Source organism: Entelurus aequoreus, linkage group LG04, assembly GCF_033978785.1.
Source record: "Entelurus aequoreus isolate RoL-2023_Sb linkage group LG04, RoL_Eaeq_v1.1, whole genome shotgun sequence".
Classification (NCBI taxonomy): domain Eukaryota; kingdom Metazoa; phylum Chordata; class Actinopteri; order Syngnathiformes; family Syngnathidae; genus Entelurus; species Entelurus aequoreus.
This window is the reverse complement of record NC_084734.1, coordinates 62958992-62986608: the sequence shown is the minus strand read 5'-3', so window position 1 is coordinate 62986608 and position 27617 is coordinate 62958992. Positions and strand designations below refer to the sequence as shown.

At 39.0% G+C, this 27617-nt stretch overlaps 2 protein-coding genes across 5 annotated transcripts in view; one reads left to right on the top strand and one right to left on the bottom strand.

Annotated features, from left to right (window-relative positions):
- ints6l (integrator complex subunit 6 like) overlaps nucleotides 1–27617 on the bottom strand; it is a 173105-nt gene that overhangs the window by 10672 nt on the left and 134816 nt on the right. Inside the window, exons 1-14 of one of the 4 annotated variants that reach the window (XM_062045438.1) lie at nucleotides 17577–17925; nucleotides 17382–17459; nucleotides 11376–11525; nucleotides 7840–7929; nucleotides 7563–7746; nucleotides 7331–7459; nucleotides 3477–3637; nucleotides 3096–3248; nucleotides 2859–2991; nucleotides 2653–2747; nucleotides 2463–2573; nucleotides 443–658; nucleotides 237–363; nucleotides 10–152 (exon numbers count right to left, since the gene is read on the bottom strand). In XM_062045438.1, the coding sequence (XP_061901422.1) occupies nucleotides 10–152; nucleotides 237–363; nucleotides 443–658; nucleotides 2463–2573; nucleotides 2653–2747; nucleotides 2859–2991; nucleotides 3096–3248; nucleotides 3477–3637; nucleotides 7331–7459; nucleotides 7563–7746; nucleotides 7840–7929; nucleotides 11376–11525; nucleotides 17382–17459; nucleotides 17577–17687 (1881 nt within the window). In that variant the 5' untranslated portion in view covers nucleotides 17688–17925. Of the gene's footprint in view, nucleotides 1–9; nucleotides 153–236; nucleotides 364–442; nucleotides 659–2462; nucleotides 2574–2652; nucleotides 2748–2858; nucleotides 2992–3095; nucleotides 3249–3476; nucleotides 3638–7330; nucleotides 7460–7562; nucleotides 7747–7839; nucleotides 7930–11375; nucleotides 11526–17381; nucleotides 17460–17576; nucleotides 17926–27617 lie in introns of those variants that run through there. The other 3 variants (XM_062045437.1, XM_062045439.1, XM_062045440.1) reach the window with 3 other exon arrangements.
- mospd1 (motile sperm domain containing 1) lies at nucleotides 19958–27551 on the top strand. The gene is made up of 6 exons (XM_062045436.1): nucleotides 19958–20081; nucleotides 22463–22742; nucleotides 22816–22891; nucleotides 26193–26425; nucleotides 26774–26935; nucleotides 27040–27551. Exons 2-6 carry the CDS (start codon nucleotides 22589–22591, stop codon nucleotides 27069–27071), a joined length of 657 nt encoding a protein of 218 aa, XP_061901420.1. The 5' UTR covers nucleotides 19958–20081; nucleotides 22463–22588; the 3' UTR covers nucleotides 27072–27551.

Sequence of the window (27617 nt, the reverse complement as noted above, 5' to 3'; positions counted from 1 at the left end):
GTTGTATACCTTCTTATCCTGCTTGAAAGGGTTCCCAAACGTGTGCAAACGTTTAGGTTGATCTGGGTCGATCTCTCTCAGAGGAGACGGCATCATCTTCAGGTACTCCTGGTAGTTTCCCATCTGAGCCACTGGAATACTGTGCAGGTAATCTAACAGCAGTGACACACACAGGAATGAATAACTCATTGGACGTAAATCTGAGTGGATTGTTGCGACATCATGGTGATCAATACCTTCATCTTGCCCTCGGATTAGTTTTTGTGATGTCCTCAGTAGGTTAGAGCGCATTCGAGTAAGCTGATCTAAAAGGTTCCGCCTTGGGATGTCGTAGGCATTTCGGTAAGCTTGAGGTTTTACGTCCTGTGAACGCGATGTCTGTAGTTATATTTTCTAGTAACACATCTAACATGAAGAAATGTCCTCGTCATCCTCCACCCACCTTGTTGAGCAGGGCGATCTGGAAGCCTGCAAATTCTTTGACATTGATGTCCACCATGCGAAGCGGAACCTCCCCAGTGATTCCCTGAAGTAGCTGTTTCAAGTCTCGCCGGTGGGCCAGAGACAGCGAGCTGGAGTGGTTCTTCACCCTTATGCCGGTTTCCGGGGGAGCCTTCTTTCCCACAGACACAATTAATCGCTCTGACTCTATCTTTGCCTTAAAGAACAAGAGGAAAACACGACATTTTACAACTCAAGTAATTTATTTATTAGCCCACTCATCCAGCCTACTAAAGAACAGCCAGGATGGACCATTGGAACATGTGCCTAAGGTAAGGTCACATTCAGTTTTGTTTAATGGCATCTTCCATCAAAAACTGGCTCGGTTTTAACGTGGGAGGTTCTTGCTGTCACAATTTTTCTTATTTACAAGGGCCTGTGAACGGCACTGGAGAGTACCACGGGATAACTTTTGTTATCCAGTGTTATCAAACAGGCGCCAACTGCATGAAAGTCATCAGCATGTACCACTACACTGTACTAAGACGGCAGCCAGGGAAATCCAGAGTACTGCTGTCAGCCATGATCAAGTTGTCAGGAAACTAAATTTTCATATGATGGACTCCAAAACTCTGTTTTGCTCTTTTTTTGGATTTTGTTTGTGTGAGTATCACAAAAGGGTGGCGGTGATGGCAAGAAAAACACTTGATTAATGCTTTCTTTTCACTTCTCTGTCCAAGGTACGTAGTACATACATTTATTTATTTTGCTGTAGGCCACCACAAATACATTTGGACCTTCACTGAATTTGTTGCTGTATTTAGTGGGTAGCATAGTAGAAACCTCCTCTTGTGTTCATGAGAGGAAAGCGAGATGAGTACCTAAAGCCCCTTGGGTGGCTTGGGAGGATGTACTGAAATGAGGAACCTGGGACCAATCAGGGCACCCTGAGCTGCACCCTGCACCCAGGCGTATGTCGCCAGGGTGCAGCTTCAGCCAGTTCACTCGGATAGAAAACCCCCCTCACGATCTCTCTATGGTAAAGGAAACCTTGGTTGCGACGTTTACTACTTGGATAGTCAAGTTTGGTTGTTTTCTCTACGTCCACCATACCTAAAGCCGATCCTAGCTGGGCCGCTCTGAGGATCTTATTAACACATCCAATTTCTGCCATGATTATTTATCTGTGCTTTTAAGCCTTTCTCAGGTGGAAAAAGTTGCAAATTAGATCTGTATATTTGTGGGGTTCACAGGCAAGACACCTTACCCACTTTGCTCCCAGTGCCACCCACACTGGTGTAAAGGTAGCTTAAATGTATATAATTGTTTTTTTCTATGTAAAACACTTTGAGTCACGAGTGAAAAAGCGCTATATAAATATAATTCACTTCACTAACTCACACTTCACTTGCTGGCAAATTTTACTTCAAAGCGCAACCTGACTGAAATTTAAATAAAACTATTACCAAGTTTTGAGCAAATAAATGGCGTGCATTCAAATAAAACATAAACATTTGTTTTCCTGTATGACATTCTGACAATAAAATTGTATTTGTCTAAATATTGGTCTATTTTTTAGGTTATTTTAATCATGCAAGCAAGTAATAACCTGGGATTAATAATGATTAATCAAAGTTCAAAACAGCACCACTTTAAATATAAATATATTATTACAAATATTTTTTTTTACATTCATATGCACCATGGCCAACTATGCAGCACGCAACCACAAATAAATTGCACTCCTGTCGGGAACACTGTATAACAGTGGCTCATCCTCCCTCCCCACTTCCCATAAGTCAGCCGCTCATCATCAAAGATCTACTCCATACGGGCAAAGATGATTCTAAATTTGAAAATCAGATGTTCATTAGCCTACTACGAGAATAAGTGTTGGACATTGGGTTTCAAACTTTAGTTCTGGGCTTCACGAACACTAAAATGGTCAACCACATTCCTTCCACAGCGTTCACACAAGTGGCATGCAAGAACATGGAGTGGTGGCCGTCTGGTGTGTTTACCTGCTGGCTGAGCTTCTTCAGATAGGAGATGACACTGTAACTCAGACCACAGTCCATGCTGTCTCCGATTAAATTAGGCGCACCCATCATTCTCAGAGCCTTTTTTAAAGGCTGTCAAAAGATAGCAAGAAGAACAATTTCAATGCCCGAGGTGTTGAAAAAGGCTGTAGGAGAAGTGATAGTGACTTACTAAAAGGAAGTACGGAGGCATGGTCTTCAGGTACATCTCGAAGGCTTGTCGCCACTTAAGGTTTGGTTTTAGTTTGTGCACTTTGAACAAGTCATCTGGAGCAAAAACAATGGAGAGGGTGAGGAGCAGCTAATATTAACCTTATTTACTGTCAGATTGATAATGGCTTCACACCACACATCATAATACAACGTTGTATGTCTCACCGAGGAGTGGGAGGAGCACGGGGTAATTGTAAGGCATGACAAAGAGGTTGACACATGTGAGAGTGGTGCTGGCTTTAAGGTAACCAAAGGGTTGGCCCAGGTCATTCTGCTTCCCGCTGCTGTTAACAAACACCTGAGGAAAGAAGATGTGTTATCTTTTCATATGAAGTCAAGTATTTGTGCGTTGAATCATGAGGATCAAAAGAGGTATGAGAGGTATGTGTTGTGGATATTGACCTGCCAGCACATGTGTGGAGACTTCCTTTCCAGAATGTACTGAGTGAGAGGAGAAGGCTCCAGTTCATATTTGTCAAACGGAAGCTTGTCTATCACCATGGGCTCGCAGTCTACACAGGAGAAACGCACCACCGGATGAGCAGTCCGGGGCGGCTGGAAACAGGATATTAACCCGGCGTTAATTTACATTTACAGGTCACAGCAATAAGAACACAAGAGCTGCCTTTACAAAGAAACTGACGCTCAATTTGATTGATATTGTTAAAAACAACACAAAACAATATTCGATGAGCTGGAAATCAATGACAAACTAGTTCTTGTCAGATGGTTCATCAACAGACAAATTCCAAAACAAGACAAAGTATCCTAATCTCTGCTTACCAGCGTAGGAGAGTTCTGGTCCGGCCAGAAGGACTCTGGAACGGGCCAGTGCCCAACTGGCACCCCTGTCTTTGGATTGGGACGCACGTAGATGAGTTTGTGGCAGCTATGCCACAACTGTGGGCTGAAGGACGACACAGAACGACTAGACTCAGAGTTCTCTACAAAACAGGAGAGGACATTGTTTAGTCAAAATATAGCATGCTATTTGGCTGTTAAGGACATTTCAAACGGACATTTCTGGAACAATGGTTCTCCTTTCATTGTAAAATGGCACCGTTAAGGAAAATACGAACTGCACACAACTTTCCCACAGATTTGTGCATGGGGGATACAGAATTATGGTGCAATCGAGCCGTCACACCCAAATGAAAATCAATCAATCAATGTTTACTTATATAGCCCTAAATCAGAGTGTCTCAAATGTTCTTTAAACTAATTCACATTGTAGTACGTGTAGAGTCCGGTGTTTACGTGCTATTCAGGTAAAAAAAAATGTCATTATTGTAATCGGGGTCATGAAGAGGGGGAAGCTCGGTGTAACTGGGGTTAGTGCATGTGCCTCACAATACGAAGGTCCTGGGTTTGATCCCCTGTGTGGAGTTTTCATGTTCTCCCCCTGACTGCGTGCGTTCCCTCTGGGTACTCCGGCTTCCTCCCACCTCCAAAGACATGCACCTGGGGATAGGTTGATTGGCAACACTAAAGTGGCCCTAGTGTGTGAATGTGAGTGTTAATTCTGTCTGTCTATCTGTGTTGGCCCTGCGATGAGGTGGCAACTTTTTCAGGGTGTACGCCGCCTTCCCCCCGGGTGCAGCTGGGATTGGCTCCAGCACGCCCCGCGACCCCGAAAGGGACAAGCTGTAGAAAATGGATGGATGGATGGGTCGTAAAGAGGAACTGGTAGCTCCGCCTGAGATTGCTGTGTGCCATGTTCACAAAGAAAAAAACTTGACTGACTGAACAGACAAGAAATTACATAGCAATATGTTCAGTGGAATGAAAGGAGGGGAGATGATTTTGTGTCCTTCATTTAGTCAGTAGAGATGTTTGGCTGTTATGTATTATTACTACTGTACTACTAGCTACTTCTGTATTATTATTTCTATCTTGTGAATGTTATGTACATATGTTGTATATTTTCAAACTAGCTTGTCCAACATTGCAAGCAGCTGTGGGCAGTGATGGGCACTTGTGCTGACGTAAACAACAGTAACCAAAGTGAAAAAAACAAGTAGCCATTGATGCCTCATATTGGTGCTCAATCAATGCAGACTCAGCAACCTGCAACAAGTGCTTGAAGGTGATATTGTACAAGTAACGTCTTGTAAGTAGTGTAGCGTCCTGACAGAAGCACACAGAGTCTGACGCTCTTTATACATTTTTATTTCCAACCTTAAAGAGGAACTGCAATTTTTTTTTTGGAAATTTTGCCTATCGTTCACAATCATTATGAGAGACAGGATGACGGATGTATTTTTTTTAATACATTCTCACTTGTAAATAAACATAAATAAAAGTCCACTTACAATGGAGCCAATGGGAGGTCCTCTTTTTCACCAATAAAGCCCTCCGAATAAAACAAAGCGGCAACAATACTCCATTTACATTTCGTGACCTGAATTTTTTAACCAAGTACATTAGTATATTGTTATTATAAGTGCTAAAGCAGACAAACTATTTTTAGCAGCGCATTGTCACAGAGAGCATAAAGCGTGTTGCCGCTATATTGACATCATCTGTTCTTGTGGAAGTGTATTCTATATCATAAATAATGTCTCTCATCTGGATAGTAGAAGGATGAGGACATAATCCTACAAATTTGCCAACTTTTGCATTCATTTTAGACCCGGAAATGGCGAGAAAGACACAAAAAGACGCTTGGTTTCACCCACCTTTTTCTCCGCGAGAATTTTGAGTCATTCTTCATCTAAACGGGAATATATCAACATCCAATCAGTCTGCATCCTAATGACAGCAGGCATTGTACAGTAAGTGATATTTTATTATGTTTTTTGGCTCTCATGAAGTCTGCAGTGAGTAGTAATCAAAGATGTTAAAATGAAAAAAAAGCGATTGTTTTTGATGCATTTTAGAAATTAATGCGCCGTGTATGCTTAAAATTATCAAAACACGTAAATATTACAGTGGTGTGCCGCCAGGGCTAGCAAGGCCTTCTCTGCTGGCCTAACATAACCGGAAATCATTATCATAATTAAAGATAAAAGTCATTTTTTATTTACTTTCCCTAAATATCTAAAAGTATTCATATTCTCTTCATGTCATATTATGCTCCTTACATGCTGTTGTTTTTAGTTTAAAGAGTTTTTATCCAATCAGAATTCAGCTAGCTTATGTTGCCATGCTGTACCAAATCTGCCTAGAGCCTTCAGAATCAGCATCGCGGGCGTCCGTGCGCTGTAAGCGAACGGGGAAACACAGTGATAGACAGTTGCAATAGCCAATCAGATCACGTGTTGTTGTCAGTAAGGCCTTCTAGATCAGTGGTCCCCAACCACCGGGCCGCGGACACAAGAAATTAAAAAAAAAAAAATTGTTTTTATTTTTTTATTAAATCAACATAAAAAACACAATATATACATTATATATCAATATAGATCAATACAGTCTGCAGGGATACAGCCCGTAAGCACACATGATTGTATTTCTTTATGACAAAAATTTTTTTTTTTTAAATACCATAAATTTTGACAGTACTACATAAGATATGTTTTAAGTGCTGATGCAGGTTTATTGATTTTTAAATGCGCCAGAAAATAACCCGTTTTGTACAATGCGCAGTAGTGTGTAAATGTGTTTCTGGATAGTATTTCTCCAGCAATGGTCATGTGGTGACATCATTGATGTCACATGCAGCCCTTTGAGACACTCGTGATTTATGGCTATATAAGTAAAAATTGATTGATTGATGATGGTATTTTGAGAGGTAATCATTGAAGTCGGACATCACTGAAGGCCTAGGTGGGAAACGCACGGCCCGCCACTGAAATATTACATGGTATTATAAATGTGCTTATTACTACATTACAAATATACTTAGTGTGGATATAAAACCTTGATGGGGGAGTTTGGATGTTTTTAGAGTGCTTTATAAGCAGAATAGAGAGACTCCTATAGGTTCCATTCTAAGCTGACTTTTGATCACATTTATTTACTATTTAGCTGGAAAGGCAACATTCCAAAAAAAAGTATAGTTCCCCATTAACATGTCAAAAGCAGCCCTTATAACATCACTATCTAGTAGCCAGAACAACAACACAGCACTTCCTCATTATGCACCAATGATGATTACAGCGAGCAAAGTTGCATTCACAAATACCCGGAATTGTGAGTATCAAACATTGCAACTCACCAAGTGTTTTTTTTGCACATTCAATAATTATGACAACCCGTTGTAGATTGTATTTCTTATTTTTGAATGCTTTACTTAGGTATTTCCATTATTAGTCTGGAGGCAGTGTTTTTTATTTTACAAAAATGTGAATGCTTTTTTTTTTTTAAGTACCGGTTTGGCCACTGTTTTTAAAGTACCAATTTGGTACAAGTATCAAATATTAAGTAAACAATACCCATCCCTAGCTGTTTTGTTTGTGACAGAAAAATCAAAAAAAAAAAAGGCACAGGAGGTTAAGTTGTATTTGTTTTCAAGTTTTTTGCTCTCTTTGTATCTCCCAGGGTGTCCATATTATCTACAATAATTATCACCCACAACTCTTTATCTAAAACTCTTATGTTGTACATTGTCTGCAGTACACAATAGGATTCAATCTTTACACTGATTGCGTGTTTTCACAGTGATTATCAGATTTATTGTGCATTGCTGAGGAACTCACCTTCGCCTACAAAAGGCGGATCTGGCCCAGTTTTCTCAAAATTAATGACTACACCACTTTGAACTTTTTGGACTAGAGACTCCAGACACTGGTTCAGCATTCTCTGCGTTCGCACGCAGTATGAGCGCCCTGAGACAAAAACAGAAACTTGTGTTACTAACACAAAAAAAGTTCAGATTTTACATATTTACAGTAAATATTACTTAAGCATATTTAGAAGAGAATGTCAAACCTCCTGTGACTTCACACATTTGGGTGATGGCAGACTCATCAGTGGGGACGCTACCAAGCTGCTCGTTGTCTGCCGTTGCTGCTCCTGGGAGGCGAAGCACCAGCGCAAACAGTCTCTGGTCCCAGCGGAAGGGCTCTTTGGTCAGCTCGCTGCCAGCCAGAGGCGAGTTTAGAGGCAGGTGGAGCTGCACAGGGGCAGAATAAAAGTGCAAGGTAGATTAAGAACATAATTTATGAACAGCTGACGTCATCAAGAAAATAGCAATGCAATTCTCCACCTCGTCTGGGACCCCCGAGCTGTGTGTGAGTTTGTTGCCATCAGTGATTGTGATGATCACAGATGGCTCAAGGAAGAAAGGGTTACGGCCCTGCGGAGAAAACAGCAATCATTAGCAACTTAACAATCCATCAGTTTTCTGTACTGTTTATTCTTGTCATGGTCAATGGGAAGCTGGAACTTGTCCCAGCAGAAAAACATTCATTCACATTCACACTTATTGAAGATTTGGAGAAAGAACACACAAAACAGCTTGAAACATCCAGCACTGAGGCAGACTTCTCCAACAATAATGAATAATACATTAGCATCATGCAAACAATAAAAATCAGACAGTGAACGCTTGTTGTTGTCAGGATCCGTCCATTAAAAATGATTGCTTTTTTTGTGTTGCTCGTATGAGACCCAGGCCGCCACTGCTGCACGATAGAGGTCAGCCTTGTCTTACTGCATCACAGAGAGAATACTTAAGGAGATTTACACACTGGAGAACTGGTGTCACTACTTCAGTAGAGTAATCCACCCGTGCCGACTCACAGAGGAATCCATATGAGAGACGAGTTGAGAACATGAAGCCAGATGGAGTAGTGGATTAGATGTCTCTGATGAATAACTACACGCTTTGTTATGGCCATCAAATCCTTCACTCAAGCAAAGTCTACATTGATGTGTGAGCACTTTTCAAAATGGTATGCTTTATATCTAACTATTACTAAAGACACATGTGTACTGTTTGCCATACATGTATTTATTTGTGCAGCCCTCCACAGATAGATTTGGTAGATGACATCTTGACTCTGTTTCCTAACACACCTTATATGCACCTGGTTTGCCATAGAATAAAAAAATGCAGCAGGGGGGGATCAGTTTTGCCAACTTAGCAACTTTGTTGATATATCTAGTAGTAAGTATTCACACCCCTCTGGAGTTTTATTTTTTTTAAAAGGCAACCAGCAACAAATGTAGCAACTTCTTCTGGACTTTTCAGACACTTAAGATAAAAGTTAATTTCCTGCAGTGTCCATAAAAACTACATAAACATAGACAAATATGAAACTTTGTTATAACACCCCCTCCCCCATGGTTAAGCCCTCCACTTGAATAAATAAACAGGTGGTGATACCAATAAATAACAATGAACATATGAATATTAAAACAATAATGCATTGCTGAAAAAAGCCATTTTTTTCTAATAAATACCAAACCCGTAATAGGCACCCACGATTTTCAATTTAGTAAATAAAGCCACTGGGGCGCTCTATTAGGAAATATAATTCAGTTTTCCTGTGAGTGTCATAGAAATAATAAAATTGTTGTTACAGTTTGTAAGGTAAACAAAATACTACATACAGCTCTCAAGTCCCATAACGCAGTACAGTTTTCCATCGCTGTACTCACAATTATTACAATTACTGTAAAATGAACTAATAGTTTAATTTAAAACTGATCAATATAATTTTTTGTAAAGACAACTTTTTTTTGCAGCTGTTCTATTGTGTGTTTGGTGAAATTATACAGGTGTACTTAATGTTGTGGTCAGTGAGAGGATGCATGTAGCCCATAAACTGATTGAATGTATTTACAGATAAATACAATATAAAACAGGGGTCTCCAATTACTAACTTTTCAGCTGATCTTGAGTAGCTCACTAAAGGGTGAAAGAATATTTGATGAAACTCAGTAATTTTATGACTGTTCAATTCAGAAACGATGGCTCTATTTAATGACAAAATACCAAAAATTGTATGAAGACAATGACCCACTGTTGAGTGGATACACGCCGCTGCTTCCTAATATATAATGCCAAAATACACCTTTTTAAACAGCTTTTGATCTCTAATGCTTTGATTTTATTCAATGCTTTTCTATTTTTAAGTTAATCACTGATTTTTCTGTATTCATTGCTATGCATATATTCAATTTATTTTACTTTTATGGCTGAATGTAGTGAAGTGAATTATATTTATATAGTACTTTTCTCGAGAGACTCAAAGACTTAAGCTACAATGGCGCTGGGAGCAGGTGGGTAAAGTGTCTTGCCCAAGGATACAATGGCAGAGACTAGGATGGTGGAAGCAGGGATCAAACTTTGAACCCTCAAGTTACTGGCACGGCCGCTCTACTACCTGAGCTACGCCGCCCTGTAAAATGTAAAATGTCTTGAGTTTTTAGAAAAATGCTTCTAAATAACAATTATTATTATCATTATTATTATAAAAACATAACATTTTTCTTCTGTCATAGTAGCTCATAAAGTGATTAAAAAACCTGCACTAGAAACAAATGCATAATAAAATTAGGGGAGTCCCAATCCAATATAAGCAAAAAAAAACAAGTATCAGATGATATCGGTTTACAATTAAAATCTCAGATACAAGCTCCGATACAAGCAGTGTTTACTTGTGCAAAGCTAACAATAACATCTAAATGTCTTCTAAAAATCACACAAGTTGTATTTTTGTGAAATTGTTTACACAAGGTAAACATGGTAGGCTATATAGGCTACGGGAGCTGGCAGCTTTGATTGATTGATTGAAACTTTTATTAGTAGATTGCACAGTACAGTACATATTCCGTACAATTGACCACTAAATGGTAACACCCGAATAAGTTTTTCAACTTGTTTAAGTCGGGGTCCACGTTAATCAATTCATGGTAAGCTACACAACAGTTGAGCACACAAACTAGACTTACATAATAAGAAGTCGTAATTGACATTGGCATTTGCCAATATAAACAAGTATAAAATAATATTAATAGTCACATATTACTTACACATCCAAAGTATCCAAGACAGAAAATTATTAGAAAGTATTGAGTAATAAATGTGTCTGCATCATTCAACTTCCTGCGTCATACCTTGAATTTAATTAAATTTTGTGACCAATAGGAGTTGTCAAAACAAACTAATGCTCCTTCAAAAGCATAACTGTGTTATTAAGTTTTTGTCTTTATACCTAACATTGTTCTCTGATTAATTTTACTTGATCAAACCTTTTCTAACATTCCACACAAAAAATAATACAAGTATGGTCTATGATTCCTGCTGATATGGTATCAAATTAATATCGGTATCAGCCAACACTCAAGGCTTCAATATCGGTATCGTATATGAAATGAAAAAGGCGTACAGGACACCTTTAACATAAATATAAGATGTAGATGAACAAACATTTTTGATACAAAATGTGAATTAGGGATACCAACATTTTGTTAATGCACTGGCAAAATATGCTTATTCCCTTTGATTAGGTTGAAATTGCTATGAAAATAAATGTATAAAAAATAAGTATCCATGTGCCATTTTTATTTAGTTAAAGTATCTCTCAAAAGAAAAAAAGGTTGGAAACCCCTGATCTAAATGGACAATTTATAAGAAATTAACAAAAAAAATGCCAATTTTATAATGACATTTTTTTAAATAAAATTACATTGAATAAACTTGATTAGGCTGTTCTAGCTATATACTTATCCTTAAAGCGTCTGCTAAAGTAACTAAAACACTGCAGAAAATAACACTGGCACCACCTACTGTACCTGTCCGTAATTGTCTATGCCTGAGACAAGGCGGTTGAGGTTAAGCAGGTCGAACGCTGTGCGGAGAGCGTGGCCTAATGTGGTCAACCCGGACGCTTGCAGGTTCTTCAGCTCACACATGAAGGTGGCGTGATTCTCCTTCCAGCCTGCCTGAAAGAAACACAGCAAATAAATCCCTATAATGTTATCTGAAGTGCTAGAAAACAGTGAACACAGCGTTCAACGCAGAAGAAATAATATAAGACATGTTGTATCTTTACAAATCAGGTCTGCAAAAGAAGACAGCTGATCCACACCGAAGTGCCTCATATTCTATGGGAGCGTCCAATAATACAACTCCCACTGCTGCCTGTTCTCTGTGAAGAGTCCCACTGGAGAGGATGTGGGTGTGGAACTGCTCTTAGACTTTCCTCCAGTAAGGTCAAGTAATTCAGTGCTGCAGCTTCATGCTTAATCTAAGGATGACCTGCAAGCTTATTCAACTGCTTCCCATGTCAAAAAGGGAGAGGCAGTAAAGATCTAATGTTTTTACAGAAAATTGTCACAAGGTAGTATTTTGTATCTAAGTTCCAAAACCAGGATCTGGGTGGAACCTTGTTGCTGCTGCATGTTTGATATTAGCTCATTCAAGCCACAGCGCAGTAAAGAACTAACACAGACGTTCACGCTTTGTTTGATTGATTGATTGAGACTTTTATTAGTAGGTTGCACAGTGAAGTACATATTCCGTACAATTGACCACTAAATGGTAACACCCGAATAAGTTTTTCAACTTGTTTAAGTCGGGGTCCACTTAAATTGATTCATGATACAGATATATACTCTCAGATATATACTATCATCATAATACAGTCATGACACAAAATAATCACATTTCATTATTTACAATCGAGGGGGGGGGGGTAGGTTTGGTTGATTATTATTAGTCATCAACAATTGAGAACAGAGAAATGGATATTGGAACAGTGTAGGTCTGACTTGGTAGGATATGTACAGCAAGTAGTGGACATAGAGAGAGAGAGAGAGAGAGAGAGAGAGAGAGAGAGAGGAGAGAGAGAGAGAGAGAGAGAGAGAGAGAGAGAGAGAGAGAGAGAGAGAGAGAAAGAAGAGAGAAAGAGAGAGAGAGAGAGAGAGAGAGAGAGAGAGAGAGAGAGAGAGAGAGAGAGAGAGAGAGAGAGAGAGAGAGCTCAGAAGGCATAAGAAAAAGTATCTGCATTTGATTGTGAACATTGGATTATTAACAATCCGGGGAGGGTGTTAGAGTAGGGTTGTAGCTGCCTGGAGGTGTACTTTTATTGCGGTTTTGAAGGAGGATAGAGATGCCCTTTCTTTTATACCTGTTGGGAGCACATTCCACATTGATGTGGCATAGAAAGAGATTGAGTTAAGACCTTTGTTAGATCGGAATCTGGGTTTAACGTGGTTTGTGGAGCTCCCCCTGGTGTTGTGGTTATGGCGGTCATCTACTACGTTAAGGAAGTAGTTTGACATGTACTTCGGTATCAGGGAGGTGTAGCGGATTTTATAGACTAGGCTCAGTGCAAGTTGTTTTACTCTGTCCTCCACCCTGAGCCAGCCCACTTTGGAGAAGTGGGTAGGAGTGAGGTGGGATCTGGGATGGAGGTCTAGAAGTAATCTGACTAGCTTGTTCTGAGATGTTTGGAGTTTAGATTTGAGGGTTTTGGAGGTGCTAGGGTACCAGGAGGTGCATGCGTAATCGAAAAAGGGTTGAACGAGAGTTCCCGCCAGAATCCTCATGGTGCTTTTGTTGACCAGAGAGGAGATTCTATATAGAAATCTCGTTCGTCGGTTGACCTTATTGATTACCTTGGTTGCCATTTTATCATGGTTGCCATTTTACTAGTACTAGTAAACATACAGTATAGTGCCGAGATTGCACTCAATAATTCAGACTACAGAAAATGTTCATTTTTTTCCCACCCACCAGCCGCTCTCTCCTTCTCTATCAACAATTTATTGCCTGTGTAACTGCATAATCAGAGCAGTGAAACCTTGTCCTTCATCATAATCCTTCATGCACAGAGCCGGCACATACAGCATAAGCAAGCAAAGAGAGGAAGAAAAACAAATGTTGCATCTTGGATTTTAAAATGTGAGAGCAGACTTGCACTATTAATGAATGTAATCAGTGTACTGTATAGAAAGCACAGCATAACACAGGCTTACTAAAACCTGCAATGCTGATGATAAAATGAGATTAAATGATAAAAATAAATTATGTGAAATGCATTTTATTTTCACCTCTTTTACTGTAACTATAAAGACAGTCATCCTGAAACAGTTGTACAAAAGAGTGTTTTGGTATGCATAAATTACACACAAAAGTATCTCAGTGATATAATTGAGTACTACTAAAAAATTAAGTGTACTAGATAGAGCGTGTGGCACTTTTTTTAACCAGTGTGCATATGTCATGCACAGGTTCAGAAACCTTTACTATCAAGAGTTTTTTTTGCCAGCTTTTCTACAAAACAAAAATAGTCTAAAACCACAAAATATAACAGCCTATAAACTTTTTTCATTTTTAATTTTACCTGTTACAAAAACAGAATACAACAAAGAAAAGTGCATGAAGGTCTACTTTCAAATAGGACTGCAGCAATGGATTATTTTAATAATCGAGTATTGAGTAGATTGTTCGAATAATCGAGTCATCAAATAACAAAACTCTTTACACTAAAGGCTCAATGCGTATTTTAAGGAAAATAGCAAATAGTTGAAATAATTTAAAAAATATATGTTTGCTATAACATTCTTTTTTTTTTTCTAATAAATGCACTTTATCAACATTTCAATTACACTCTTAACATGTGTGCAGTAGGGTTGCGCGATATAGACGATATGCGATAGAGCTTTTAATACTATCGTTACATTGTGACAATGCATGTTGATGACACACTCTAGCTGTGTCCTGCAAATTTGACATCGAAAAGAAAACGAAGGCGCCCTCAACGCACTAAGCATTTTCACTAGCTACTAATGTCCTGCCACAGTGCGAAGCCACACTCCTAAGTCTATGGTGTCAAATAAACTAAGTGTCTTACGAGTAACATTATCACTGGAGGACGAGAAGAACACTACCACTACTAACCACAAGCATGAGCTCTTGAATGCAAACAAAGTTGGGCGGCTCAATACCATTATCGACCATGACAATACTAAGTATAGTATCAGTATATGGTCGTTACTACTGTGGCTAGATTAATATTTTTTTATTTTTGTTATTGTTTACAAATGTAGTAAATTAGTCCCTGGACACAGAACTTTAAGGGCAAAAACCAAAGCATTTAAATCAAAGTAAATGCTGCAGTAGGAAATAATTAAAATATTAAATTAATATCAAATAAGTAATCATTCAATTATCTTGAAAATTTGTATGAACATTGGTATGACTGATACTGCCCCTGTAACTACTTGGTATTGGATCAATACCCAAATTTGTAGTATCATCCAAAACTAATGAAAAGTATCCAACCAACAGAAGAGTAAATGCTTATTACATTTTAACATGTGTAGATAGAACCACATTACAACAGAAAGTAACCAACTATTAACAGTAAATTTAAGTAAAATCCAGGAATTTAGAAGAATTTAATATTAATAATAATAGGTTTAACAAAATAATACAACCGAAAATGATGCAATATGTTATTGAAAAACTCTGCTGTTTGCCGCCACAAATATCACAGCACCCACACACCATCGCTCTCATATGCTCTCTATTGCAGCGGCCGTGTGGAAACTATAGCCGCATAATTTGAGTTCTGGATTTTATCAATTATTAGTAGCACTCATTAAACAATTCATCGAAGCAACAGAATATATATCGAAGCAGTTTTTTCTAATCTAATCATTTGATTATTTTTGCAGCACTTTTTTCATAGATATTACTACCTTTTCAGGAAATGCTAGGCGCTTGTTTTAAAAATGTCTTTCAACATTACATCTTTTAGTATTTGCTCATTTCTCTCCACATATCAAACACACAGCATTGTTGGCAGTGAAGGCCAAGGAATTCACCTCTCTAGTTTCTTGTTTATACACATAGCGACTCCTGTTCTCTTTTCCGTGCCTTCCTCACACTCATAATCACAAGCCAGGACTCAGCCTCACGTAAAGTCAGAAATTATAGAACTGTGTGTTTAAAAAAAGACACAACAAGAAGGCTGACGAGTTATGGGTTGCCCACCCTTGGTCTTAGACAACATGCCAAAAAGGAGGGCGTGTTCAAATTTAGCAATGGAGCACATAAATGAATAACTATGATGATTGATGATGTATCAGGATACAGACATAATGATAATATTATGGTATAAATTTAACAGGTACATATGTCAGCATATTACAAACACAAATATAGGTTGTAAAATTAGAAAACAGATAAGAGGGCATCTAAGGAATACAGTACTATTGTAGTATTATGAAAAATCCACAACATCACAGAAATAAAAATGCTTTGCTATAAAAAAAAAAAACGTGACAATGTATTTCATTACACCCTCCGAAAATGTCCTTCTGAGGACTATTCAAGGACCCTATGCCACCTTATAGAAAAGGAGTGGCTGATTGATCATGTATGAAAAGTCATTACCATGGACATCCTCTCATAATCATCTAATATTTTAGTGCTGATTGTATAGTATAGTAAACAATGACAATACTGGAAGGACGGTCAAAGCATTACAGCCGCTTTAAGACCTCAACTTGCCTCATTTCACTTTCAATGGTGCCAAAGAAAACTGAGAAAACCCCAAGACATTGAACACATCAGTTGCAACAAGACACTAAAGCGCAGACTGTGTGGCCTATCCAGATTAAGGCACATCATCTCAATGTGACACAGTAAATGTTTACATGAAGACGTGTTGTATTCATTGAAGTCATAAGGAAGTGGCCGTGTAGCTTATATAGCTGCAAGATGAATCTTTCGTGAAGGTGCAGTGAAGTACACTGTATAGAACAACCCAGCTTTCAAGTATGACAAGTAAACGTGACTACATAATATAATAGTTATGGCTTGGACAAGAATCACTTCATAGGCACTTGGTGGAATTTTTTACTTTCAACCTGTATTTTAAAATGTTGTTACAAATACAGAATAATGGGGCACAATACTCCAGTATAATGTGATCAAAGTAGTTTGGTTTGGATACATTCTTTGCTATTTTCTTCATTTTAATGTGTATTAAGGTCAGTCTCCCTTTGAGTTGGTGCTATACAAATAGGATGGGTATTAATCACCTGGCATGAAAATGACCAGAGTCAGGTGGCAGGTTACAAAACAAGTCAACAAGATAGCAAAGGGGCTCTGGAATTATTGTAGGGTGTCACTCACAGGTTGCATCAACATGTAATATTGCTTTATTTATTATAGCACTATATTTATTCAAATTCTGATCCAAGTGTAAATGAGTAAGGAGACAGCCAGACATTCATTTGACTGTCAACAAAGATGAGTCCCTAAAAAGATATATAACATGTGTGGGCGTCTGAGAGGGATACAGTTTGGGAGGGGGTGGGTGTGATTATGTGCTGAAACACAGTCCTCGCAGTATGGGCAATAAAAAATAAATCATCATATATTGTTCCACCGCGCACACACATCTCGAGAAGGAGGTTTATCAACTTTCACCTCATGTTGGGCCAATGGTAACACACGAATAGGACAAGGGGCGGGGCTAATGATGACGGGCAGGCTCCGCGGCCAATACGGAGAGTGAACTGCGAGGAAAATATGACGTCACGGGGGCTAATATATTTCTACGCCTCCATCTCAACGCCCCAGACTTTTCTCTACACAAAAGCAAAATGTCCGCTGGATGTGAGGAGGCAGTGCTGCTCTGCTTCTGCGGATAGCTCCGACAAATAAATTGCCGCTTTTTTGCTATCAGGAAGCCACCGACAGCCGGCAACAATAAAATTCCACTTACAGAAAAAAAACCAGTTGGCCTGGAAAATGTAACAATTGTATCAGTTGCTAATTACCTTCACTCCGTATGGTGGCTCATCGAATGTAACTAGCATGTACCTGTCGCCTCTACTAGCCGGGTCTCGGGCACGCAGCTGTCAAAAAAAGGAAAACCAAAACAACATATATTAATTTCGACCGATTCCGCCCAAGGAACCCTAGGAGCACCAAAGCACTTTCTAGAAAAAAGTCCGGGTAAAAGCATTCGTTACCTTCATAAAGACCTCAACCGCGCCTTTAGCAATGTCCAGATACGTCGTACCCAAATAAGTGCGCTGATTCATAGAGGCGGACGTGTCTAACAGAAAAACTAAAATAGGCATTTTAAATGTAAAGCCGCTCTTGAATGCTTGTCTAAATTAACTGTTAGCCACATATGACCTACAGTACGGCCAAGCAGTTCACACATGTGTGTATATATTTGTTATAATAAGCCCCCCCTCCAGAAGAGGGCCGTTGCCTCAGCCCTCCCTCTATCCGCCTTTCCAGTGCTCTGTCTCAGCTCGCGCTCTTCAACTTCTGCTCCCGAACGAAAGGAACGCCCCTTCCCTCCTCTGCAACGCCATTGGCTCGGTGGGGCGGGCAATGGACACGCCTCTTTCGCGTAGAATCTATATAAACGAGCAGCAACGAGGTCGGCGTCATGGTTCGTGTGTAAACATGAGGCACAGCCGAGCCTGCGAGTTTTGATATCGAGCTAATACCAGGTATATACAAGGCCGATACCGATATATTTTCCTTGAAATTGCATTAGGAAATAATTAATCAATTGTATTAATATCATAAAAGTAATAATTCAATTATCTTGAATTTGAAGAATACGTATGAACATTGGCATGACCGATACTGTCCCTGTAACTACTTGGTATCGATCGGATTACGTACAATTATTTGAAAAAAAAAAAGTAAAACCATTATCGGCTACCAATAAAATCATCCAAAGCCCTCTTGTACAGTATCCCTCAGTTTGTTAAGACTATAGCATAAAATGACTTACATTAGGCATGTCAACCTTGTTTTCATTGAGGGCCACATTGACATTGAAGTCAATATGTCAGTCAATATATATATATATATATATATATATATATATATATATATATATATATATATATATATATATATATATATATATAAAATATTTAGCTTTTACAGTAAACAAATTGGTAGCTCCGTCGCCAGAATGTTACCGTAAAATGTGCAGTGGTTTTTTTTACAGCATATAAAAAAATTAATAAATGGAATTAAATTAAATGGAATGCAAAAATGGTAAAATTCATGCAACGGCACGGTTGTTGTTTTTATAGTGTAGTGTATGTGGAAAAACGGTACTTCCTCCCACTTCCAAAGATATGCACCTGGGGATAGGTTGATTGGCAACACTAAATGGGCCCTAGTGTGTGAATGTTGTCTATCTGTGTTGGCCCTGCGATGAGGTGGCGACTTGTCCAGGGTGTACCATGAATTGATTAACGTGGACCCCGACTTAAACAAGTTGAAAAACGTATTCGGGTGTTACCATTTAGTGGTCAATTGTACAGAATATGTACTGTACTGTGCAATATACTAATACAAGTTTCAATGAATCAATCAAAAAAATTGTAGTTGAGATAGGCTCCAGCACCCCCCGCGACCCCAAATGGGATAAGCGGTACAAAATGGATGAAAGTTGATTACTGTAAAAAACTCAGATGCCAGAATTTTTCCATAAAATCTACTGTAATTTTCACAGTGTGCAATTTGATGCATAACTTGCTTTGAAATCATAAGCCAAGCAGATATTAAATTATTTTAACAAAAACATTGTATTTTAATTATATGATTGTATAATATCTAGTTTCATTATTACATACAGTAATATTAAAGTTAAAAGATATGCAATTGCATGCAGAATGTTTTTTTTTTAACAAATACATTTAGTAAGAAAAGATGAAGTACTTCACAACACACATTATTTCCAGGTTTTCGCGAGCCACATAATATGATGTGGCGGGCCAAATCTGGCCCGTGGGTCTTTCGTTTGACATTTGTGACTTACATTATACAGTATTAGAACACAACAAAAACTCATATGTATCAGAAATATTGACGTAATCACACAAGTATCAAACCTCTGCTGATACGCCCGTGGTATCGTCGATCGGTATTAGAATCTGTCCCCAAGTTAAAACATCCGGTTGCCATGTAGTTGGTCACCTATACGATATTATTGTCACACATATGCTCTAGCTAAGCTTCACAGTATTTGTCCATGATATACCTTGTGTTTTTCTTCAAAGACCATTTTATAATATAATAAAACTATGTTTAATTTGATAAAGAACCGACAACTTATCAATAACAATAGCATTACAACAGTTTAAATACACGTGTGTTTGTATGCTAGTTTTAGCATAGCATTTGCTTAAACTCGTCATGTTAAATAAAACAAAACAAAAACAACTACAAATAAAACTATTCACTCAAGCATCTTGTACATCATATTTGTACCAATACCAGTTAGGAATGTGTTTGTAAACATGACCGTAGTGACATGATTGATCACGATTGATGTGAAGTCGTTGAGTTGACGTCGTGCACGTTCTGGATTTGACATCCCAGCATGCATTGCGAGGTCTGCAGCAGCCCCTTATTGACAAAAGAAAAAAACCCAGCAACAACAGGGTGGGTTCGGGACGGCAATTGCCTCCGCTGGTGTAATCGACATTCAACGAAAGGTACATTGTCGCTTTCGTGTCATCTTGTTGGAGTAATTAAACGGTCCGACATGACACAGCGCGGAGACACTTTACACAAGCTATCAGATAGGATTTTGGTTAACCTAGCGTGCTAGCGCGTTAGCTACAGTATTATAACAATGTAACACGCTTAAAATATTATGTCAGCGGATTTAAAGTAGTTGTCATTAATAAGCGATTGATATTGGATGTGTGTAAGCACAGTCTTTGTGAAACAACCAGTTTAAAGTCATCAGCACACGGGCTTCTTAGCTATGTTGACTTTACTAGCATCCATGATTACTTTGCACTTTAGCTACCCAACAACACATTATTGCATGAAATAGCCTAGAGAGTCACGTGACTGTTGGTTTCAACGTGAATCATGAACATGGTTTTGAGTGCTTCTGTGTGTTGGTGGGGAACAAAGTGTCGCAACAGCACATGTGAACACATTACCATGTGGAGGAACGTTGTTTTCTTCGACTGTGCCACGAAACATGAGACATATGATTCGGTCCCACTTATTGCAACCTCTTCAGACACACGGACAACTACACAAAAAGTTATGTTACAGTCAAAACACACAGACGCAGTCTAAAAAAAAGAAAGTTAAAAATGTCTAAATAACATCTGTATTTCCTTTTTATATAGAACCCATGTTGAAATTGAACACCTGAAACAGAAATTCACTGTTTTAATCCTAGAAAATTATTAAAGTACATTGCAGTTTTTTCTTACTTAAGAAATTTACACTTAATTTCACAAACATACATTTATGTAACCTAAACATCCATCCATCCATCTTCTTCCGCTTATCCGAGGTCAGGTCGCGGGGGCAGCAGCCTAAGCAGGGAAGCCCAGACTTCGCTCTCCCCAACCACTTCATCCAGCTCTTCCCGGGGGATCCCTAGGCGTTCCCAGGCCAGCCGGGAGACATAGTCTTCCCAACGTGTCCTGGGTCTTTCCCGTGGCCTCCTACCGGTTGGACGTGCCCTAAACACCTCCCTAGGGAGGCGTTCGGGTGGCATCCTGACCAGAAGCCCGAACCACCTCATCTGGCTCCTCTCGATGTGGAGGAGTAACCTAAACAGTTTGAAGGAATCTAATATTTAAAAAAAATAGATGAATTCAACATTTAAAACAAATATTTTATAAATGAAAAATAACACACTGTCCTTTACTCTTTCAGAGAGGTGTCAATTTAACCACAGCCTGTTTCTAATACAGCATTCAAGTAGATGGCAGGGTAGAAATATAATGGAACAATGTATAGTACAATTAGGTAATGTGATTTGGTATTACCATACACAAATTTTAAAACTTTCATTTATATGGCCTAGTGGTTAGAGTGTCCGCCTTGAGATCGGTAGGTTGTGAGTTCAAACCCCGACCGAGTCATACCAAAGACTATAAAAATGGGACCCATTACCTCCCTGCTTGGCACTCAGCATCAAGGGTTGGAATTGGGGGTTAAATCAACAAAAATGATTACCGGGCGCAGCCACCGCTGCTGCTCACTGCTCCCCTCACCTCCCAGGGCGTGGAACAAGGGGATGGGTCAAATGCAGAGAATAATTTCGCCACACCTAGTGTGTGTGTGACAACCACTGGTACTTTAACTTATATTTTTTAAATTATTATTATTATTATTAGCATTGAGTACAATGGCTTTGTTGTCATGGGAATACTTTATTGTGCAGTTCAACAAAATGAAAGACAATAGAAAATAGTAAGTTGAGATGATGAAAAATAAGATGTACGGTAAATACAAGAGCAGGCCACTTCCAAAATATAGGAAATAATTGCATGTAAGGTGATGTGTAAGGCTGTTTCAAAAGGAATAATATTGTTGTCATGATTCCATTTCTACATTTATTGGCTGAGAGGTTTTAAACTAAAGCATGTGCTGTCCATTTTGACCAGGGGTCCCTAAACTACGGCCCGCGGGCCGGATCCGGCCCCCCAGCATCCAAAATCCAGCCCACAGGAAGTCCCAAATTTAAAAAAAAAGTTTTTTAATTTTTTAAAAATCTTTCCTTTCTAATCCCTTTTCTACCGCTTGTTACTCTTGGTGTCTCCTAGTCGCTCAGGCAAATCATATTGTCTAAAAATGAATTTTCCCATCGATAACGTGACAATGTTAAATGTTGATGAACATCAATGTTAATTGATGTTAAATGACAAAACGGATTATAAAGACAATGTATATATATATATATATATATATATATACACACACACAGCCTGGCCCCCGGCCACATTTTTTTAACCCAAATGCGGCCCCCGAGTCAAAAAGTTTGGGGACCTCTGATTTTGACAGTATTTTGAAGTTCGAGTGGAGTAAATAGTAATGACAAGACAATCTTGTGTCTCCGCAGTACCATGCCATAGAAGCCACAAGTGCATTCTTCTAAAGGGAAGTTGACGCCATAGCTTGTGGCGCGCGGGAAGGTGGGGGGCTGGCAGACTGTGGACGGGGACGGAGGAGAGCTCAGCTGGGGCCAATGCAGCAGCAGCATCGACAGCCTGAGCTGGTGGAAGGAAACCTTCCCGTCTTCGTGTTCCCCACTGAGCTCGTCTTCTACGCAGATGAGCAGACGTCTCACAAACAGGTGCTCACCCTCTACAACCCCTATGAATTTGCCCTCAAGTTCAAAGGTCAGTAGACAAAACGGCACACGCACTTGACTTATTCAACTCGATTAAGTTGTATTTCCTTCTGTCCCCCAAGTGCTGTGTACAGCGCCAAACAAGTACACTGTGGTGGACGCCATTGGAGCTGTCAAACCGCAGTGTTGTGTGGACATGTGAGTGACAAAGTATAATATTCATGTACTTTCATGTATTTGTAGGCCACGGCCATGTACAACTGCAGTTAAGGACCATGATAACTGATTCTAACCATTGAGGGGAACATTTAACAAAATATCAGTTTAATGCAGAGCAGTTTGTACATCAGTGCAAACTACTGCAGTTGAACCCACTTATGTCGACAACCAATCTGTTGGTGCATTGTGTTCTTATTATTAGACATGGGACTATCGATCGGCCTCCGACCCGTATTGGACGATTTTAATGAAAAAATATTATCGCCATTGCAGAGTAATGCTGATCTACTCTGGCTGAGACTTTATTTATTTTTAGTCCCCTGGCTGACAAGCTAGCAGCTATTTATGTGTGTTCATACACATTGTGGAGCCGATACCCTTAATAATAATCACCTCCATTACAGCAATTAAGTGAATTGTGAATTATATTTATATAGCGCTGTTCTCTAGTGACTCAAAGCGCTTTTACATAGTGAAACCCAATATCTAAGCTACATTTAAACCAGTGTGGGTGGCACTGGGAGCAGGTGGGTAAAGTGTCTTGCCCAAGGACACAACGACAGTGACTAGGATGGTGGAAGCAGGGATCGAACCTGGAACCTTTAAGTTGCTGGCACTGCCACTCTACCAACCGAGCAATACCGCCCCAATTAAACTACATTGCTTAATATCGTAAGTACTGGAGTCACTGGAGGACAAGGCTAAACATGTTAAACACCAAGAGCAAAGCTCACAGCTAAGCTAACTTTAAACAACACAAAAATTACGTGCTTAGTAAAGTTTTAAGTGAAGATGGAAGCTCGTTGCGGCAGAATGTAAGGGGTAGAATAATGAGAGTTGAGAGAGAGGATAATATGACAACTGGTGTGTCAGCAGTCAGTACACGACATGTAAGAAAGCAGTTTGATCCATAAATTGGTATCAGTATATGATTGATACTAAAGTGATTAGGTCGATATTTTTATGTCATCAAAATGTTTACACATTTAGAGAATAATTCCCTGGACACAGGAGGACTTTGAGGGCAAAACCAAAGAATTTAAAAGAGCAGTAAATTGTGTTTTTTGTTTTATTTGTGTACTATTGACTTTGTTTTGCTGAAATATTTGTATGTTTTACAAGAAACTAAGGAGCTTGTGTAAATATTGTTAGACTTTCAGTATCACTTACCATGAATATATAGGAACATTTACAGTTAATACATGTGATCTGTATTGGTATTGTTTGGTGTCACACATGGATCATTGAAATTAGCAGCATAAAACCCTGATCGGCATTATTATTACTAAGGCCATGTCCACACAAACACGGATAGTTTTAAAAAACGCATATTCGAGGTTAAAACAATATCTACCGACATGAGTGTAGTTTCAAAACTGTCTATGTCTATACACAAACACATATGCACCTGCTGTCATGCACATTTGGTCCAATCAGAAGCCCGGAAAAGCAGCCGCAGCTGACTTTGTGGCATTACATCTGTTTATTATGTTTATTTTGATATACCAGACTTACAATGGCATTTACATTATCTTTAAAACCGGCCTGCACTTACACAGACCTCATGGGAACATTATGAATCTTTTTTCACTGCCAAAAGCGTGCATACACCATGCCTGTGCTGCTAAAACCTAACGCTCGTAAACTTATAACATGTTTAATCAGCAGCAGGGTGATATATTACATGTGCAGTGAAGTGTACATTATTTGTAAAATCAGCACATACTACGAAAACCTCTTGGAATAGTTAAGTGCCTAAAGCGCACGGACATGTGTGTGCCGCTGTAAAACTCTTATGGAATTATAACGCATTTAGTCATCAGTATATCAATATATGTGCCATGAAGTGAACATTGTCTTTAACATTAATAAGAAGAAGCAACATGTTTTTCGTTTAGTCGCACATTTACACCCAGCTTCATTGGCACAAATGCAACCAACACGCATAATTTAAATGTTTGATCTGTTGATAAAAAATGATAAAAAAATGATTACAAACATGATATAATGGGTTCTGGGTTAAGGTTCAGGGGTTAGTGTTTCGTATGACACAAAGCAAAAAGTCTTGCTTATCAAAGTTGTCCCATCAGCTGGAGGTCCGATGGCAATTGTCTCAAAGCCCATTTTGATGAGTTTTTGAAAATGTTTTACATATCAATGTAGAGTAATAATTGCAGCACGTTTGCATTCAAACATATAGTAAGTCATCTTATAGTGTGTTTAAAGCCAGCAAGGCAGTGTTGTTGAGCTTTGGAAATAACAGCGCTCAACCGTGACGTCATCAGGCAAGTACAAATGTTCGTTTGAGTAGTGTACACGTGTATGCTGAGCGGAGAGTTTTGAAACACTTCACTTTGGCCAGCGTTTGCAAGTCTGTGTTTTTAAGAACAAAGGTATGTGTTTGCGTGTGGACCAGAGGCTTAAACGTATGCGTTTACAAATTATCCGTGTTCGTGTGGACATGGCCTAAAAAGTGCCTGCCAAAGTAGGCGTCAACATGAATTTGAGGCCCAAAAGAATAATTTATCTGAAAATGGCACTATTTATGCCGACCTGTGTTGTAGTTTATTCAACTTTTAATCATTATCACTAAGCATCCTGAAATGACAGTGACATTACGAATGTCCAATTCTACAGCATTAAACATACACACAGTAACCTTTTAAGTGCAAAGTAAGCTTTAATATAAAAGCATGGCATGACAGTGCCACCCGCTTAAATCAGACCGCTTTTGCCGATATGAAACATGAAACCCAAGCGGATAGTTTCTATAAAAATGGGTGCGGTAATGGACATGTGTTGTAGTATTGGTAATGTCATTATCACTAAGCAGCATAAAACGACAACAGTGAAATAACCACTGTTTAATTACACAGCATTAAAATGTGAACACAGTGACTTCCTGTTCAGGGCAAAGTAAGCTTCAAAATGAAAGCATGGCATTAACCTGGATTCTAGCAGAGCAACTGACATGTTTTTGTTAGCCACTGGAAAAAAGATTAGCACAGAAAAATTACATAAAAACTATGAAAAAATGCACAAATAGAAGAAAATAAATAATCCTTTATTGTTCATTCTAATTCGTCCAAAGTCAAAAGCAAATGTGCAAGAAATGGCTAGTTTGGGTTATTGGGGCATTGGTTCACTGTACAATAAAAACATTGTTTCTCTAATGCTTCTTGTAAATATATGACAACCTATATAGCATATGTATGTCAAATTTAGAGTTTGACATTTAGTCAAAGAAAAAGCAGTTTGGTTTGTGTGTGTTGTGTTGCAGAGTAATCCGACACAGAGATGTGCGGCCGTGTCATTATGGCGTGTACGACAAGTTCCGCCTGCAGGTGTCGGAGCAGAGTCAGCGGAAAGCTCTGGGTCGTAAAGAGGTCACGGCCACGTTGCGTCCCTCAGCCTCGCAGGAGCTGAGCAGCCAACGCTCACACGATGATGAACGCAGGGTCAAAGAGCAGCTGGCAGACAGCGAGTTTTTTGAACAGACCGTTTTTCAAACAGGTAGGACCAAAAATAGCCACTAGATAGAGACAAATGTTCATTAAGCGCTTACAAGAACATGTCTAAACTAAAGCAGCCTCATCTAGTATTAGACTACAAGCTATTATGTTTACCAAACAGTTTTTGCTGGGAATCTAAAATAGATTTTAATAGGAATATATGTCCTCATAAAAATAAAACCATTAATAGTGTTGTAGTATGCAATGGTGTAGAATACTGAGAGCTGTTAGGAACACTGATCCACATGGTCAAATATCACACATTTATGTCTCAAATTAAATTGTTTAGTGCTTGATCATGTGGCCAAAATTTAGTCAAATTTGGGATATGCTTTGTTGTGTCTTGCAGAGAGCCGTCCTGTTACAGGAGGACCAAGTCTGTTGACGGTGCTGCTGGGGCTGGTGTGTGTGGCTGCCCTCATGCTCCCAACCCTGGGGGAGCAAGAATCTACTGTGCCTGTCTACCTCCACTTAAGTGTTAACAAGAAACTTGTAGCTGCTTATGTTCTTGGTGCGTTAAAACCCCTCATTTTTTTTGTGTATTTGAAAGATTAGTAAGGACTGAAATGAGTTGCAATTGGGGAAAAATAATGCATCTATATTGTATTTTTGTAGGACTTCTTACGATGGTCATCCTCCGCACATGATGGACAAGAATATCAGAAATGGTCACATACCACCGCTGCAAGGAGTTCAAAGCTCCCAATATGCCTTCACTCCTGAAACATGAGTATTTTATTTTCCCTAACCCAGGTTTGTTTGACACACTGATGCAAACAGTGACTCCAGTGGACAAGTCCCAGAATGAGGACCTGTGAAGAAGCGTGATTGCTGTGATGGCCTCATGCTTCTTGTCTGCTATGAAACCGAATAGTACGCCAGAGTGAAGGAACATTCATGTATATAAAGCCATAGCAGTTTTCTTATCGTTTTTGCGTGTTACCAACAAATTGATGTTTTGAATCATTGTAGTGTAGATTGAAGACTTAAAGGGCAGTTTTCTGCATGAATTGGTACCCATGTAATTGCATTTTTCCAACTGTGATGTAAAAAGGCCTTTTTTTTAAAAAGATATTTGTTGTACAATAATATTCATAACATGTAATAAAGTGTCAGTTCATCAGTGTTTCCGAGACATTCATTTATTTGCGCTGTCAGAAATACATTTGGACAGCCACAAATAGATTTGGCTC

What these genes read in the sequence shown, in the direction of transcription:
- mospd1 (XM_062045436.1), top strand. Translation starts at nt 22,589, where the DNA reads ATGCAGCAGCAGCATCGACAGCCTGAGCTGGTGGAAGGAAACCTTCCC. An exon ending in ATTTGCCCTCAAGTTCAAAG is followed by an intron (nt 22,743 to 22,815) that starts GTCAGTAGACAA and finishes CTGTCCCCCAAG; the next exon opens with TGCTGTGTACAGCGCCAAAC. An exon ending in TGTAGCTGCTTATGTTCTTG is followed by an intron (nt 26,936 to 27,039) that starts GTGCGTTAAAAC and finishes GTATTTTTGTAG; the next exon opens with GACTTCTTACGATGGTCATC.